At 44.3% G+C, this 17,387-nt stretch overlaps 1 protein-coding gene across 1 annotated transcript in view; it reads right to left on the bottom strand.

Annotated features, from left to right (window-relative positions):
* LOC107190286 (UPF0489 protein C5orf22 homolog) overlaps window positions 1-16,637 on the bottom strand; it is a 663,704-nt gene extending 647,067 nt beyond the window's left edge. The window contains exons 1-3 of the mRNA XM_015579074.1: window positions 16,568-16,637; window positions 16,206-16,351; window positions 15,952-16,101 (exon numbers count right to left, since the gene is read on the bottom strand). Of these exons, the coding sequence (XP_015434560.1) occupies window positions 15,952-16,101; window positions 16,206-16,351; window positions 16,568-16,630 (359 nt within the window). The 5' untranslated portion in view covers window positions 16,631-16,637. The remainder of the gene's footprint in view (window positions 1-15,951; window positions 16,102-16,205; window positions 16,352-16,567) is intronic.
* Between the last annotated feature and the right edge of the window lie 750 nt (window positions 16,638-17,387).

The raw sequence follows: 17,387 nt of genomic DNA, 5'->3' as shown, positions 1-17,387 counted from the left end.
TTCCAATAGATTAGGGGAACATCCCGCCGGGTGATGCGGCGCGGAAAGCAAAACGCGAACCCCGAAAATATAAATCTTCCCACGACTCCTAATAGCTTCACCTCTCAGCACGCTTAATTTCGCGTGCTGTCACCTGCTAATGGACTCGCTCCAAAGTTCAGCGAAGATTTCGGGGAAGCGTGTCAAAGTGAATCTCGGTCCAAGGCGCCTCCAGGAAAAAAGGACGGGAGTCATGAATCTCGGATCTCAGTGGACGCGCTGGCGGCTCGTAATGTCGCGGAAAATTACGCGGACCCCCAGAATTATGAGACCGTTGCAGAATGAAGAGCGCCGAATAAGCCGGCGATCTGTCATCGCTTCTTCCCGACGCCTTCAACTGGAATTCCCGCGGAAAAGTATACGCCACGCAGAAACCTGGTCTCCTCGGATGGTCCCTAGTGGTGGGTTCATGAACCGACGGCTTTAAACATGTTCGATCTTAAGGTGCGTAACCACTTGTAATCTAGAGTTTGTTCTGCGAGCTTCTCAAGGGAAGTAGTTACTATATATTTCTCTGTTTTTATACATTTGTGGCATTTACCATCACGGTGATTCCTTTTTTTTGTCTTCAACATATAATGTATAAAAATGTAGGTCACTGTTAACTCCAGAGGTAAACCCATTGTAGCCACAGGTGGAACTGATACTCTATTTCTCGTGAAAGGTCGTATCTTTGGTTTGTATACGGATACGCATGCAATGCGCTTTCTCTCCCGCCGCCATTTTCTCTTCCCGTGATTTTCCCCGTTTCGCGCCGCAACGCTGAGAGCCACGACCAGAAAGAATTCAAGATTTACAGCACGGACGAACGCATTCGCGACCAACGGGGCCGTCATGCATCATCCAAACCCACTTGGAATTTATTGTATATGGCGAGCATATGTGTATACACCACCACTACCGACCATACGCGTGCCTTCCGCCAAACCCGTACGCCTGGCCACAAACCGGTGAATTATGGAGGACTTGACTCTATCAACGAGGCGCTCGCTCGCGATGGACGTTAATGGGCGAGAGCTGTTAGAATGTAGCGACTTTTAAATGCACTTGGAACGATGGCGAAAGAACGTCGACAGGGACGATCTACTTTAATACGTTCGCTACCAATGTCAGACATGTGTCACGTTTCAAATTTTATTAGGTATACCAATATTTTATTACGTATACCAAATTCTATTTCGAAGAAATTCGTTTCATAACACATCTAACGACAAATGAATAAGAATCTACATATCTGGACCCAGATATCGTCTTCTCATCGATCATCAAAAACGTCCACAGTGTAAGGGTCAATTTCGCCGGCAAGGAAACCTCAATATCCCCCTAAAAAAAGTTCACACTCGTTTTCCACAAAGATATTCCAATAAATACCGCTCGGGTGTATACCTTCTTCGACATGAAACCGATTACCATCAAGAACTATCGAATTCGTATGCGCGCCGTTAATAAAATTCCGCCAGGGTATAATTTACCGGTGAAAGAAATTGATTTTAATTTCTCAAAGGAGCTGTCCGCGAGAAGAATGTACGCAGCAGAGAGTATGAAATGAAAAAACTAAGGGAAGAAAGGGCTAGTGTCGGAAGCGGTGGACGGTGCCGATTCACGGTGTGACGGGAAATATAATTTCCGAAGGGGACACGCTCACGAAATTCAGACCGGGACTGATTACGGGCGTAGTTAACGAGAAACGCGATACACCGGGAAATTATGAATTTACAATTCGACCGGGTTATCTTTCTTCCTGCGATCCGATCGGAGATCACGGAGTTGCCCAGAGAGAAAAAGAAAGGGACGAACGCACGGGATCACCGGGCCCCAGGGCCCGATCTTATCCCCCCCACTCCTCCTCCTTCCTCCCCTTTGGTGCGCGCTGTCCCATCGGCTGCCTACGCACGAACGTCCTCCGGGTGTCTTGACGGACGTCTGAATGTGCATGCGCGCAGCTGCATTTCACGCGAGACACCCACCGGCAATTATGCGCATGGCGAAACGCGCGCACACGGGCAGGGTGAAAAAGAAATCGCTAAAGCCCGCGGCGGCGGCGCGAGGGCAGAGCGTATAAACAGCGCCAGAAGGCTCCCGGAGAGGCGCTCCTCTATACATATACGTGGAAACGACTACGACGACTATTTGTCAACGGCTGAGAGACGGGCAACGGATCTTACCCACGGAGAGCCCCACAGGTACCCCCTCCACACCCCCCACCCCTCCCGCAGCTCCTGGCCCGCGGAACGAAGAAAAAGTGCGGTGGAAAGAGGTATAACGAGAGTGGGGGGTAGAGAGGGGCAAGGAGGGGATGGGGGAGAGAGGGGGAGAAGGCCCCCGTACGGGGCCCTTCCACGGGACACGGGGGAGAACGGGGCACACGTTCTTCTTACGTGGATCGCGGGTACAAATCGTCGCGGTGAGATCAAATACCGCCGGTTGCGCGTTCGCTTTCAGTTGCCGCGCGCCGACAACGAGGCGAGCGGATAATCCGCCGTATAATTTCCGTCGTCCACGGGAACGGTGACTTGTATTTGAAAACTGTTCGGACAACACTGGGATACATCGATCCTCGTGTAAATTGTAGCCAGCCAGCAGGGGAAAAATATGAACTACTACTACGACCACCCTGGTAGCAAAAAGTATTCGATCGAATGGACTGAACCGTAGGGGGGAGATATTTTTCACGAAGCGAATGTGAATAATGTTATCGAGTGCGAGTGAATGGGAAAGAAATATTGTAGACTCCCTGTTATCCGCTCTCGCTTTAAGGGTACGTTCTGATGTGAACGCTGTAACGAAACGGTTTTTTTTAGGATTTTTGTAACAGAAAACTAGAACGCATTGAGTAAACAATCAGTTCGGGGTTTATTAATATTTGTTTTAGAATGTGAAAATATGTTTTTTTATGTTATTTTGTTTAATATATCTTTATTTTATCCATTCCAGGATAATCCCAGGCAAAGAATTGTAAAAAAATTTGAAAATGTCATAGACGCCTTAAATTTAGATGGAATCATTATCCATAGTTTCTCGGCGTGTAGACGTCCCCAAATAGACGGTATATTCAATAAAAACAAAAAAAAAACATTTCTACCGACATGTCTACTAACAAACGTACACGATAAACTACCGTTTCGATAGCATAGTAATTCGAATGCCACACATTTTCCTCTGCGTCTCGCTACGCTGTTCCAGTGGGTAGAGATTTGTCTGATGCAGGCTAAAATAACCGTTCTCCGCGTGGGTACGCTGACGCGGTATCAGCCTTGCAAGGCTGCTTCTGACAAACCGACGTCGTTCCAAGTCGGACAGTAAACTTGTGGTAACGCGACATTCTCAAACACCGGTGTCCAGGCGACCACTGGAATTGTCGGTATATTTTTTACTGCGGACCTGCAGCGAAGCATTACGCCCTGAATAGTACAATCATTCAGATATCTGAACTGCATATTGAAAGTTATGCAAATATAATCTGATCGATTCCAATTGAGGGGTGCGGTGCAAGAGGGAGCTATGCCACAAAATGTTGAAAAATTAGTTTTCTATTAATTCTGGCACTTCTTGCTATTAGTGGCTGTAAAAAGTGGTTGTTACGTCAAGTTCTTAGATAATTTCAATTTTGCAAACAGCTTTAGTACGAAAATCAATTTTGCTATACTTTAGTCCACCAGTACACCGAATCTTTAACGTTACCTTATGTTCACATTTTCTATTTTCTAACCCTTTGTAATTCGACAATTCCGTAGCCCCAGTTGCCACAAAGAAAATACCAAGAAATAAATATGGGCACTCCCTGCTTTCCCCCTTACCCTTCGTGCCTTAATTTTGACGAAAATTGGGCATACATATCACATTATGTCATCTGACCAGAGTACACTATATCGGCAGGTGTACCAGTGCAAGAAACTCTCCCCAAAACCGAAAATTTGAATCCAATCGTTGAAACAGCATTCCCTCCCCAAGAAATATTCAAAACCGTGCGCCCGTGGTCAAAAACGTGCCGTACGATAATGGAACACGCCACACATACGTACATAATTCGTCCCGCAATTACACCCTTTCCGCAGCTGCAATTACAACGGTCGGTCATTCTGTGCGGCATTTTCCTTTCGATGTGGTAACCCGCGCCCCTTAACCCGTCATAGATATCATTCACACCATAAACACAACTTAATTCTGCCCACTACACTTCCGACGACAGATGCACGTATTTACCGTCCGTCACGATCGCAATTCCCCATCGCCGTCGTCGTCATCATCATCATCATCCTTCCTTCCTCCTCATCATCATCATCATCGTCCTCCAGATCAGACCTCCCGGCAATACACGTATATCTCTGTTCGAGAATCTAAAAACGACTGATGCGAACCGTATGGAATACCGAGAATCGAATGTAATTGGGGGAGGAAACCCGTGGCTGGCCAATGCTCGTGGCAAACGCCGTACATCGGCATTATTGTCTCGCATTAAACGTGTGTAGGTATATTCCGTAATTTCGTCGAGTCGCAGTTTTACCTGCGCGGTTTCGTGTCCCGCCGCGGTTCTACCCTACTTAACCGACACATCTGCCCTGCCAGGCAACGAAGAGATCAGGCGCCGACTTCTCCGTGTTACACGGCATATCCACCCGACGTCAATTACGCATAATTAGTTTTTGCATTATTCGAGTCCGCAGACAGTCCACACGCTTCTGGCCCCGCATGCTTCGCTGCCGCGAATATAATTGGACACGGAGGATCCATCCGCGGACCCCGTACCCTTATTATTCACGCGTGTCTGGCGACACACGCGTGGACAGGGCGACGTCTTCGTGGCGAATGTCTGTCAGAGCGTGTAATTTTCTTGTGCGAGACATGTGTTTTTGAGAAAACGGATGTTGATGTATACAGCTTCTAACACAAGAGCGTGTACGCGATCATGGGCGTAAAATGGCGAAAAAATTGGATTTTGCCCCCCACCCCTCCCTTCCCAGAGTTGTGAAATTTTTGCGTTATATTTAATATTGCAATATAATTTGAAACGCGACCATATTTGCTTCGATGGGTGGATAAACGTGAAAAACTTTGAAAATTTAGAAATTGACTAATTTCTTCACTTTCATATCGTAATAAAAGGTGCAAAAGGTCTGAGAAAACGTATACGTTGTAAGAGTGTATTGACAAGTAATTTTGACTTGTTTGGTAGTTTTAGTGTTAACAGAACGCATACAATTTCAACGATTTATGACTTTAAAAAGAAAATGAAGTGTGTCTGGCTACGTACAACCTTTTTCACTGTGGCAATCGATGTGTTAATATTTCGGCCCCCCTGACTGATAACTCATATTGTGATCCTATTTCTCCACGAAAACGCAGAAAAAAATCATATTTTTCGGTCTATGGCTATTGATGACCCGCTCTAGTTGTGAAAGAAAATGTATACTTTAAATTGTTGTACGTTGCGGATGAGTAAATTAATTCGAATGCATATACGTAGCGGGGACCGATTGTTCGCCGTTAACGAACGAGAATTGCGTAACCGATCGAAACTATAGTCGGGCAGGCACTCCCCCCATTATGGAATTCCAGCTTAATAGGCTTCCGGCTAAGCGTGCGTGCCTGATCTGGGCCCAGCGGCCTAAATTCCATCCGATCCTGCTCTAATTGTCATTCAAGTTGCCGCGCTCGCCCGTTTTTATCGGTCGAGTTTTTCACCGGTGATCTCGCAACGAGACAGCCGGGGCATGCGAGCACTTACTAAATTCCGAACGAAACGAGACCGCGAAGCGCGGGGCTGACAAACGACGTTTTAGAGACCCGTGTTTAATTATCCCGCTTACACGACCCGATCGATTTATTACGCGTGATCTGTTCACGATGCTAATTAGAGAATTCGTTACACGTGTTTCGTATATTGAACCATGTAAACGTGACTTAAATATGATACGTGAGCACTCGACACGCATAGCGGATATCGAACAGGGGTAATTATACAGTTCAACGGTTTTTCTCAATTTTAGCTATTTCACTGCGGTTTTTCTTTGTAGTCTCTGTAAACTGAAACCACGCATGAGCTTCTGAAATCCTGGGTCAAAATAGACTCAGGTACAGGCGTTCAAGGTTTATTGAAGTATATTCCCACTTGTATTTTATTTGGAACCTGATAAAACCTTCAATGCATCAAACAAATTTCTCCTTAATTCTAGTACTTCTAAATTACTACTTGAAAGCTCGATATTTGCATAAATACCCCCGGTCTACTTACGACTCTCTGCTTAGTAAAATCATCACGAAATCTCCTTCAGCATAAATAGTAGGTATACCAAACCGTTGAACCTTCCATACGCGAAACCCTTCGGCTCCCATTGCCCTCGAACAACAAAGTAACTTTATTTCATCACGCGAAGGGACACACGCCAGGGGCACCGCGTTCCGATAAAATCTTCTCAACAGGATCGCGCACCGTGCAATTAAACGAGTTCGCACGCGATCCCCGATTAACTCTGTCGCGAGGATCTCTCTCGTGTCGGCCGAGCCCCCGAGAGAAGTTCTCTCTCGGGGTACGCGAGAAACGATCGTGGTACATTCCGTACGGGAGATTCGCGTCGGTGTTACACAAGCAAACAATCAATTAGGGGCCGACCGGGACGAATCAATCGACGAGAACAAGAGCCACGATGAGAGGGGGGGAGCAGAGACGAAGAAGGTGGTAGGAGGATCGCGATCGTGGGGCCCGATCGCCCCAACGAGGTCGATGCTAATTCCTCGGGGGTCGAATCGTGCCGCGACTACGCTCCCGATTGGTCCACCACGGTGGCGGCCCCTTTTGTTCTTTTCCGCCAAGAAACCGCCGATATGTGTAGAGCAACCAGACGACGATCGTGATATGCCAACTGGCGCCCACGCTCCTGCCCGGCTTGGGACGTGGTGTTCTCTCATGTGCGCGCCACCTTCCAGACCCTGACCTGCCATCACCCTCCCCAGGGGGGCCACTATTCCAGGCCTCCTTACACACCCTTTTGCTTTCCCCCCGTTCCTCGATTACGCCGCCCCCTTTTGCAAGTTGAAATAGGTGTTACCGGGACGACCTGTTTGTGCCCTTCCATTCCTCAAAATATCCACCCGGTACGATCTCTATCCGCGAGCTGCGTTAACGATGATCGATCGTTCGGGCCGATTAAATCGGATACCAACCGCTGCGGAAAATCATTGGAACGTGATCGGGATGTACCGGTTCGGAGAAGCGATCTAGGTTCCTTTTGGTGTGATATTGAATCTTTGCGTTGAACGTCGTTCCCCCGCGACGGGGAAGCGATAATTTCCTTTGAGAAGACACGGAAAAATACGGATCTCAGACAAGGCGAAGATTGATGGATCGGACCGGTCGATGGAATGCTTGGCACTGTTCAGCGCAACAAGTGGATGGAACAGCTTATGAACAGCTGGTATATGCGGATATTAGATGTTTCGGGTAGTTTTTTGTTTCGATAGGTTGTTGCGCATGGAATGAGCGTTTTATTACCCCCGGCACTTGATATTACAGTGAACGTTATACGAACTTTATTGGGCATGGTAAGATTAAGTAGCTCTTTACACGTTTTTCATTGAAATATTAGGTCGTTAACTGAACAAAGTGTGCTTCCCCAGTGGCCTCCAGGCGATTCGAATGAAACTGCGCAGGATCGTTAGGTGTATGCACGCACGAAAGGCGTTTGTAAAATATTAACCGCTAACAGCCATAAACTTTTGAGAAATTCCAAGCCTCCTTTTGACAGGTGTGTAATATGACATATGCCTAGTCCCACCTCCAGAATAAATGGCAACAGACCAAGTTCGTAATGGTAATCGAAAGAAGTCCCGATGGCTGACGATCACGTTCACCATCCACTGCAATCTCTCCCACTATGATCAACCTAACCTCCTAATGCCAGACGAGCCACCTCTTCCTGGAAAGTGTACCATTGTTCGAACCATTGGATGCCACGGAAATCAAGGCTACCAATTGGACGACACCTACCTCCGACGTTCTACCTAGGAATCTCGCGACCTCACGGAACGAATGCACACAAGATACACGTGCAGATGCAAGACCGATGCAGCCGTGCAATGCATTATCAGCTTAGAATCTGCATGGTCACACCTTCGAGTTACATGAAACGTGTTTAGATCGCCCCATGAATTGATACTGATTCCTTCATCAACACTGACACCTTGACTTTTACACCCGATACACAAACCCGAATTAAGATTTCTTGTGGCCCGAAGCTATTAAACCTTCGAGAGCCCCCTTAATTGAAAAGCAGGGCAGGGGGGGGTGGAGGGCACAAAATGATTGCAATACAATATACAATAAAATACATTAATCTTCAACAATTAAAATGTATTCTAGGTAAAATTAAATATCATTTAATCCTAGCGAACGCTTGATTACAACGAATAATGCTTCATTATATTTTAACAACTTTGATTCGATTTATTTTTACATTTAATACTTTTAATTATTTCAAAAGAGTTAACAAAATTTCATTCAATTGTTTGATATGCACCTGGTTTGGGTCAATTTCAGCCGACATCGATGTTTCATTTTTTAATTACGATATGTATCGATACACTGCGGATATTTTATTCGAAAAAGAATGCCCATATTCCCGTCACACTGTGCGTCGATGCAGTATTAAAGACAAATAACGAGCTTCGAAGACCAACGATCGGAACACCCGAGCCAAATCAGTCGACAGAGGAACAATTAAGGTAGCCACAACGCGGGCAACGAAAGATGCGTTATCGGAGCGAAAGCGAAACAAGAATAGAAGAGGACTTATCGCGAATTCTGGCGGATAATCTAATTAAAATTAATTTCCCGTGTCAATATGATAGTTTCCGTACGGCAATTACCCAAATTAAAGGTGCAATCTAACCTGTAAATAAATAATTCAGCAGGGACCAACATGGCCGCCCGGCGCGGTGCAATTTGTGCTCTACAACCCGTGAAACTCTTCTCCATACACGTCGCTGATGCGATGATAAACGTTCCGTGGAAGGTGAAAAAAGAAAGAAAGAAAAAAGAAACCGGGAAATATAAGCTGCGACTGCATAACTGGCCGGAGGGGGGAACAAGTTATGCGATTAAGACACCGGCTGCAAAATCTCGACGTGCCCCCGACCATACCGGTATTCAAAGAACCGGGACGCGAGTCGCAAGCAGGTATTTCGCCGTTGCCTCGGTATGGCGAGACGTTGCGCGGACTTCGCGTATTTCGTGACATCGGAGACGGTGTTTTTCTTTTCTTTTTCTTTTCCAGAAATCTGTGGAACGCTCGACATCTCCCCCGAGCCTGGGTGCCACAGGACGCAAGAACCGAAAGGGAACCCGGTTTGCGTAACCGTTTTCGCGCGAATCAGGCGCCAGACATTCCGAAAACTGTCGGTTCACCCGCGAGAGTATGTCGCGACAGTTGTTCAAAAGTAAAAATTCGACAAAATTCCAAATTTATTATAAAAATGTATTATAGAAATTAGAATTTCCACGGTTCAATCGATTCAAAAGCACGAAGTGGTTTTTTCGATCATTCATTCGAAGCTTTTTATCCGGATAATGGCATTTAACTGTTTCTGGATCTGAACCACACCTCGGCCAGCCACAGTTTCGAAGCGAGCGCCGAACAGAACGGAACACGCTGCTTCGTCGAATGACCGTAACGAGACGCGAAGCCAGCCCCTCGTAGGTCAAGTTATTCCGCGGAACAGAACGGACTTCCTTACTCGACACTTTCGTATAAGTAGGTGATTCAGATTCCTGCGTTCGCAGATCCACGAAAGGTGAAATACGGGACAGAAGGTATGCCCGGGGGACCGCAAGGGGCGAAGGTAGGAGCAAGGAAGCCGAGTTTACGAGATGATTGTCCTAGGGGCCCTATTCATTCGGCATGGAATCTCCAGGCGGATCTCTATTGTAGATTATTGCGCCATTGTCCATTGTCGCGATCCCCCATGGCCGAGTTACTCGGACCTTCCCTTGACGACGATGAGAAACGGTCAGCGGCGATACGGAAAAATCAAAATCCGTCGCGACTCAGCAAATCCTTCCGCGAATACACGCTGTTAGGAACAACGAGTTATGGAATAATCGATACGGCTTCTTCCATTTGTACGTATGTACAATGTCATGGGCGTAGCCAGGGGGCACTTGCCCCCATGGACGGAAAAAAGTGACTTTTGCCCAACCTAAGTGGTATTACTAAGTAAACATAAGTGGTACTTATGTCATTACATTAAGGATGAAGTGGAAGGGCACAAATTTTAGTATTTTTAGTAACTACAATTACTTATAGTTCACTATTACTATAATTAAATATAGGTACTCATGTTGATTAAATCACATGCTCGTTTTAAGTATCGAAGTGATCGGGAAACTTTTAGCCGGCGGTGTACGTATCCCTTGTCGAACAGAGCTCTCGGCGCAATTGAAGTAAATCCTCGGGAATCCAATCTCAGTAAAGCAGGTGTAAATATACAAAGAAAACCGGTATGGACTTTTTATTTTCACTGAAATATCGTCGACAGTGTCTGGATTAAAGATGATTTTTCACGAAACCGAGGAAGAGACTTGTCGGTCGCGTCGCAAATTTCAGAATTTCTGTCTCCCACGTCGCGTATTTAACCGCCTCTGTCTAATTACCGGCTAACAGGATTGTTATAAAAAATCCATCGAATGATATCTAACACGATAATTTCGGGTCTTGAGGCTCCCCTGCCGGAAAAATATATCGATAACGACCATAAGCGGACAACATTACGAACACGTATACCCCGACCTTAAATTCATTAAACCGGTCGCGAGTTAGTAAATCCGGTAATTACCGTTCGCGTAAAAAGCATTTAATACCAAGTCGGAGTTAACGCTCACGTCGGAATTCACACATTGACTTTAAAAGGGAACGACGCCGAACGTTGGGTCCCCTGTGTGCATGGTTCAATAAAAACATATTCATCCTAACGGTTTTAATGGTGGTTGCCAGGTTGCTACTCTCTTTAGCGGCGGTTTCTCGCGCAAAGGGGCCCCGATGGTTAAGCGCGGATCGGTAGCGTTAACCCATTAAGAGGAAGACGCGAGTAGCATACGCGGGAAAGAAGAACAAGAAAAAAAAAAAGGCGTAAGAAAACGACGAAAAGGAAACGACCAACCAACGATGGTCCTGCATCCTGCGGCCAGGTCGATGCAAATCGATCGTACCTACCCCCGATCCACGAGCACCTGCGCGTGGGTACACGCGATTACGTATGTATAACTTCGACGAAAAAACCGGTCGATGGCATCATATTTTAGATCTTATCAGGACGGATATTCTGCCCACGGACGCCCGATCATACGGCCGGGCAATTATTAGTAATTGGCAAATTTTTGTCCCCGTCGTAATTCACTTTAATGGTCTACCCATGGATAATGTTGCAGGATTCGGACGTTTTGTATTAGGCCGGTTGCATAATACCACGTTGCTCCCGGGACTGAACAGTCTGAATGACTGCCGTTTGCCGTGACACGAGGATTTTTCCATTGAAGTAACGGATTCAATTGAATAGACGCGCATTTGTCGTCGATTCACTTAGCTTGATTTAACCCTTATGCAGGCAACCGGGTACCCGAGTACCCAGGTACCCATTTTTTATTTCCTTTCACAATTTTGTGTGTTCTTGTCTGAAACAGCACTAGGTATATTATAGGAAGGAAAAACTAAGAGTTTCGGAAAAGTATGAAAGCAAAATTATCTATGTTTATCTAATCTGTCAGGATAGGGGTATTATCAATAAACTGCAGACGTTCAGGTAACGAGAAATCAAAATCAATCGTGACTACGTTTGTTCAATTTACTTATTTTATATTGCGGATTTTATGAGTTTCTATAACATACAATTCAATGCAATAAAGAGTTTAATATAGTTTAATCAAGTTTGTATTAATTACCTCTGCGAGTTACTGTATTATTTTTCAGACTAATATGAAGATAAAAATATCCCATCAGAAATCGAACAAGGTTAAACAGAAACAAAACCTTTCTTCAAACTAGATACATACATTTAATTCTGTTTTTACACGATGCAAACGTTTCCAAAAAAATGCGTCTATAACTGAATTATTACCCACACACATGAAAAAATTGTTTCAATAATAAACCAGTTAAGAATTTTTTTTTAGCCAAGAACAATTTCCTAGAAAAATAAGTGGAAATAATGTCTTTATAATTAATGTTAAATTTATCGGACGGAAAAAGAATTAAGTGTACCGCCAAGTTCAACCTTTTTGTAATTTTCGTGCTTCCAAGCTATTCCCTGACAGCCTAAAGGGACCGCAACTGCGATATTCGTCAAGTAAGGAATCAGCGGGAACGCTGTGTGTGCACAGAGAAGTCCCGACAACGGCACAATTCGCGTGCTTCACTCACGGTACACGGGACATATATCCACGTTAATTCGAGAAACATAACTCAAGTCCCTGGGGAGCGCTACATCACGGCCACCAGTTTCTTGGCAGATATCGCCGCGGCGCACCGTGTCGGCTTCCCTTTGCTACTTTGCCCCAGCCTTTTTCCCTTTGCCTTTCTTGTACCCACCCCCTTGTGCGCCACCGACTCCCATCCACCTCCCCCGCTGTTCCCTTCCACGGTGGCTCAACCGACTGTGACAACTTTTCATCGCCGCGCGCAAACACCGCGGTTCAGACCGTGTAAACTGATACCCAACTCGTCTGCGGTGCTCCATAGGGGAGCCATGGACATGTATTCCTTTTTTGCAACAGGTTCACAGAAGCACAAACGGAACATGGGACTGTCGAAGTTTCACGGGACGAAACAGGTCAAACCGAACGGATTTACCGAAGCAAAATTTCAACCCAAATGGCAGGTGCGATGGACTAAAGATAACCGGTTGAGTTAGCGGATATGGCGAAGATTCGATTTCGGTGCAAAGAAGCACAAAAAGAACATGGGACTGTCGAAACGTCGCAGAAAGAAATAGAGGTCAGCCCTGACGGATTTGCTGAAGCAAAAGTAGAACCCAGGTGACAGGTGCGATGGATGGCTCCAATTTTTTGGAAATAAAAAGTCGAGTGGTTAAATCGAAGATGAATTTTCAGGACATGTCTCTGGTTACTGACAGGCGGCCATAGGAATATCTTTCGATGGAGCTAGTAACCGGTTGAGTTGAAGTTTAGAGGATATGGTGGAGGTCCGATTTAGGTGCATAGAAGCACAAAAGGAACATGGGACTGTCGAGTTTTCGCAGGGAGAAAAAGAGATCAACCCTGACGGATTTGCTAAAGCAAAAGTAGAACCCAGGTGGCAGGTGCGATGGTTGGCTCCAATTTTTGGGACATAAAAAGTCGAATGATCAAATCGATGATGGATGCTCAAGGCATGTCTCTAATTACTGACAGACGACCGTAGAACTATTTTTCGACAGAACTAAAAATCTAAAGAACTAAATTATCCTAATTATTTCTGAAAATATCCTTGCATAACGAAACCATACTTAAATCCTTCACTAGAATCTCGTACTACCTTCATTTTTAGGGGATCGACATATTATTGAAACGCATTACGGTCTAGGAACAACAAAAATGAAAAATGCTGAACCTTCTCGTAATTGGTTGATCAGTTGGGCTATTCTTTTCTCTCAGGCTGAATATTTGTTAACGATAAGGTACACTACCTACAATCGATATCAAAACCTGTCAGTTAAAAACTGAATGGTATTGCTTGTTACCACATAGATCGCCACACGTAGCCCGTGGTGATTCGAAATTAAATCACCAAAGTAATTGAACGTATCGCATTATGGTCATAGTGTAATTGTACCAGGATCAAGTTATAAAATATAACGTTACACCATTATCAACGATGCATTACTACGCCGTGTTTAAATGTCTACATCGGAGCACCGAGTTCATAATGGAGGTGCTATCATTCACATCGTCGAAAGACGGCGCGTACAAAGAACCATGACAGAACAATAAAACCCATATATACTTCATGAATCATGTTGAAACCATATTGTACGGTTATGTACATTACCCGTCTCGCGGCCTTTCAATGCATCGCCGTTGCATCACGTGGCAACCTAATGCATTCCGTGTAATGGTTCCGGACGAGTTTTATCGTTCGAACAAGGTCCGATTTCAATACTTCTGTAGCACTTAATAATAACGTTAACCGGAACGTGTAACAATGACAGCCGATGGAACACGATGATTGTTAAACAGCTCGATAACACCGTTCGCCGACGCTTTTGAAACGGGTAGTCAACAAATACGGAGCTGCTAAATCGTTTGATAATTCGATCATCTTGCAGATGATCTTAACACTAGCACTACAGTACTGTCTCGATGAGTGCGACGTACTGGGATTCACTTCGGAGCATTCGTGGCAAAGCGGAAAGGTTTTCAGTCCCTCATAAATTTATTTTTTGTCCGAAGCCGAGCCTCTGCTTAGCCCCCTTGCCCCAAGCATTCTCAAGCCCAGAAAATTTCTTATAGAAATAAATCGTGGTTAGATTGAAAAAAAAACTATTAAAAAATGCAAACGTTATTGAACTTTAGAACACTCGAAGACCATTCAGGATAAAAATAAACATAAACGCACAAGGTATCGGTAAACGTTCCAGGAAAGATGGGATCCTTGTCGGGTTACATGAAGGTTAATTTAGTCAGTGGTAACTAGGCCTACAAAACTGTCGAATCACAAAGGATTACAAACGACAAATGTTCACACAAGATAACGTTACAGATTTAGTTACTGGTTAAAAACAATGACGGACCAAACTATTACGAATCAATTTCCTCGATTAAACTGTTTTGTGACAACTCCATCTTTTACCCCTTACCCTTCATTTGTTGAACTTCGGCTCGTGCAACCCATCCGATGAAAGCATCTCGACACCCCAAATGTTGAACGACTCGGCCTATGTACATATTAACGTGTCGCTTAATGATAATGTTTCAATTAATTGCGTTGCTTTATTCTCCACGAACGTTGTCGCGTAAATTGAGATCACGCAACCGTCAAAGGTAAGACCCGGTGGTGTCCGAGTGTACTAAAGCCTGCTCTCTACCACCTGTCAACAATTTTCTGATGCTTGTCTCGGTACGGGAGGACACATGTAACATTATGCTACAGCTATCCTAAATGTACACGGGGTGGCGTGTCCGTGTATGCTAATCGCGGGCGAGACCGGACACCACTTGGACTCGTGGCTCCGGCCACAAGTGAAAAATAATTCTCGGTCTAAACGGTGTGCGTCGTCGACGCGTCCTTTTATCCGTGGCCCTATCTTCCATGCAACGTACGAATTCTGAGCCGCGTGTATACATATTTTACACGCATACAGCTCGAGCACCGTAATCAAAGAAGATCATCGGGCAGCTCACTTTCGAAGACATAATTTTGTGTTCGTCACGGGTCCTACGGTTCTTAGTTCCTAACATGCGCAGCCTGTTAAAAAGCTTGATTTCAGCATACATGGGTTTATAGATGGTAAGGAAAGATATGGCGAACTTGCACAATTTTGTGTTTTTTAATTGTTGTGTTCGACTGGTTGGAGGCCTGAAGAATTGGATGATTTATATTGTCAAAGTTATGAGATTTTATTCTTAACATCGCGATTTTGCTCTGGTCTCCCCAAACGACCTCCTAGGTCCGTTTAAAAGACTTAAACCAGAGAAAACCAGAAAAAAGTAGGGGGATCCCGTAGCTCAGTTGGTTAACTTTTCAGCCTTTGTGAAATTAACTTGGTTGCGTTTTTATAACCGAGTCATAAAGATATGATTTTTAATAATTATACTTTGAAGGTTATGAATAGCCTGTACAGTACTGCAAGCTATTTTACTGGGACACCTATAATTTCGTGTTCGCTTTGACACTCGATGAAAATGAAATGATGCGTTCCAGGACTTACCTTATTAAACCGGTGTCCTTATGCTTGCCGATGAGGAAAGTCGACATGCCATCAGCCATCTGATTAGCCCACGGTGGTTTGACCCAGATCAAGTGCCTCAAGTGACCAGCGTACGCAGCAGGTAATATCCAATTCTCAATGCTAATTTCGCTATATCGAGAACATGTAATTCAGATAACTCGAAAATATATGCCAAAAGAAATAAAAAAATAACAATCAACAACAATCTTCGTGTAATATTTAGTTATAAGTACCTGAATAATTGATCTTTATCCCACACTGTGTCTGCCGGCATCGCTTTCGGTATAAGCATGTCAGGATGAGAATCCAAATGTATAAACGTATTTCCTTCGAACGGAAGATGCTTGGATCCCAGACAACGATATATAAATGGTAAAACCTACCAAAAAATGATTATTATCAACGGAAATATTCTAAATTACTAGCCCGCGAGAAGTTTGACGTTCGATTTTAAGTTCAACACTGATCACGTGATCACTACGTCACTGGTAGTCGAAGTGCGCACAACGCCTCTAACGTCCTGAAACGTAAACCTCGACAGAGCTATTCAGGATGTAAACAAACAAAGAAGACGCTGACCATCCGAGGGGCTTACCTCGTCGTGCGGTTCTACCACATAAATTGGGACCCTCTTAAAATACTTCCTCGAGAACGACATATCTTTACCGCGCACTACGACGTACACTCACGGACGAATGAAATAATAAAAGAAAAATTGATAGATACACTAATTAATACGATACGAAACTCGCGAACGCGATTAAGAGACTGCTTCACGCGAAAGCACGTGGTGACCGACTGAAGTATACTAGGCGGGCTGCTCAAACGATTATTTAGCGAATAAAGGACGGACACAACAAGCGCGTACCCCAAATTCTCACGAGACGAGTTTCGTAAGGTAGTTTTTTTCTTCGCGTTCCCCTTAAAGAAACGCCTTAGAAACCTGATCCCTCTAACTCACAGCCGGCCCACGATGTCCACATAAATAAAATGATTTAACGTTCCTCAGTAATATCGAAATAAAAATCTTCTATGAATACTAAAACAAAAAATATGATCTGGTTTTATATTTTTTACTTTCACTACAGACAATGTATGTACAGGCTTTGCTTATACGCGAATGGAAAACTGACATAATACTTACAGAAATGATAGAGGTCGTATTTTTATCTCTTACAAAATATAAATCGATGAAAAGGACCTGTAATCTTGTATATGTATGATTAAATGTACTGGTATTATTATAGTAAACATCATTTATTAGAAAATAACAACTATATAATTGCATATAAAATACGTTTCAAAAGTTTTTTTTTGTTATCCCAATTTTATTTTAAGCTAATCATATAATAGTAGTGCATGTACAATATTATTTAATTGATAACCATTATACATCACAGTTACAATGTTCAATA

This window comes from Dufourea novaeangliae, unplaced genomic scaffold (genome assembly GCF_001272555.1).
Source record: "Dufourea novaeangliae isolate 0120121106 unplaced genomic scaffold, ASM127255v1 scaffold168, whole genome shotgun sequence".
NCBI classification, from domain to species: Eukaryota; Metazoa; Arthropoda; class Insecta; order Hymenoptera; family Halictidae; genus Dufourea; species Dufourea novaeangliae.
Note: the sequence above shows the minus strand (reverse complement) of the source record. Positions and strands in the feature narration are given on the sequence as shown.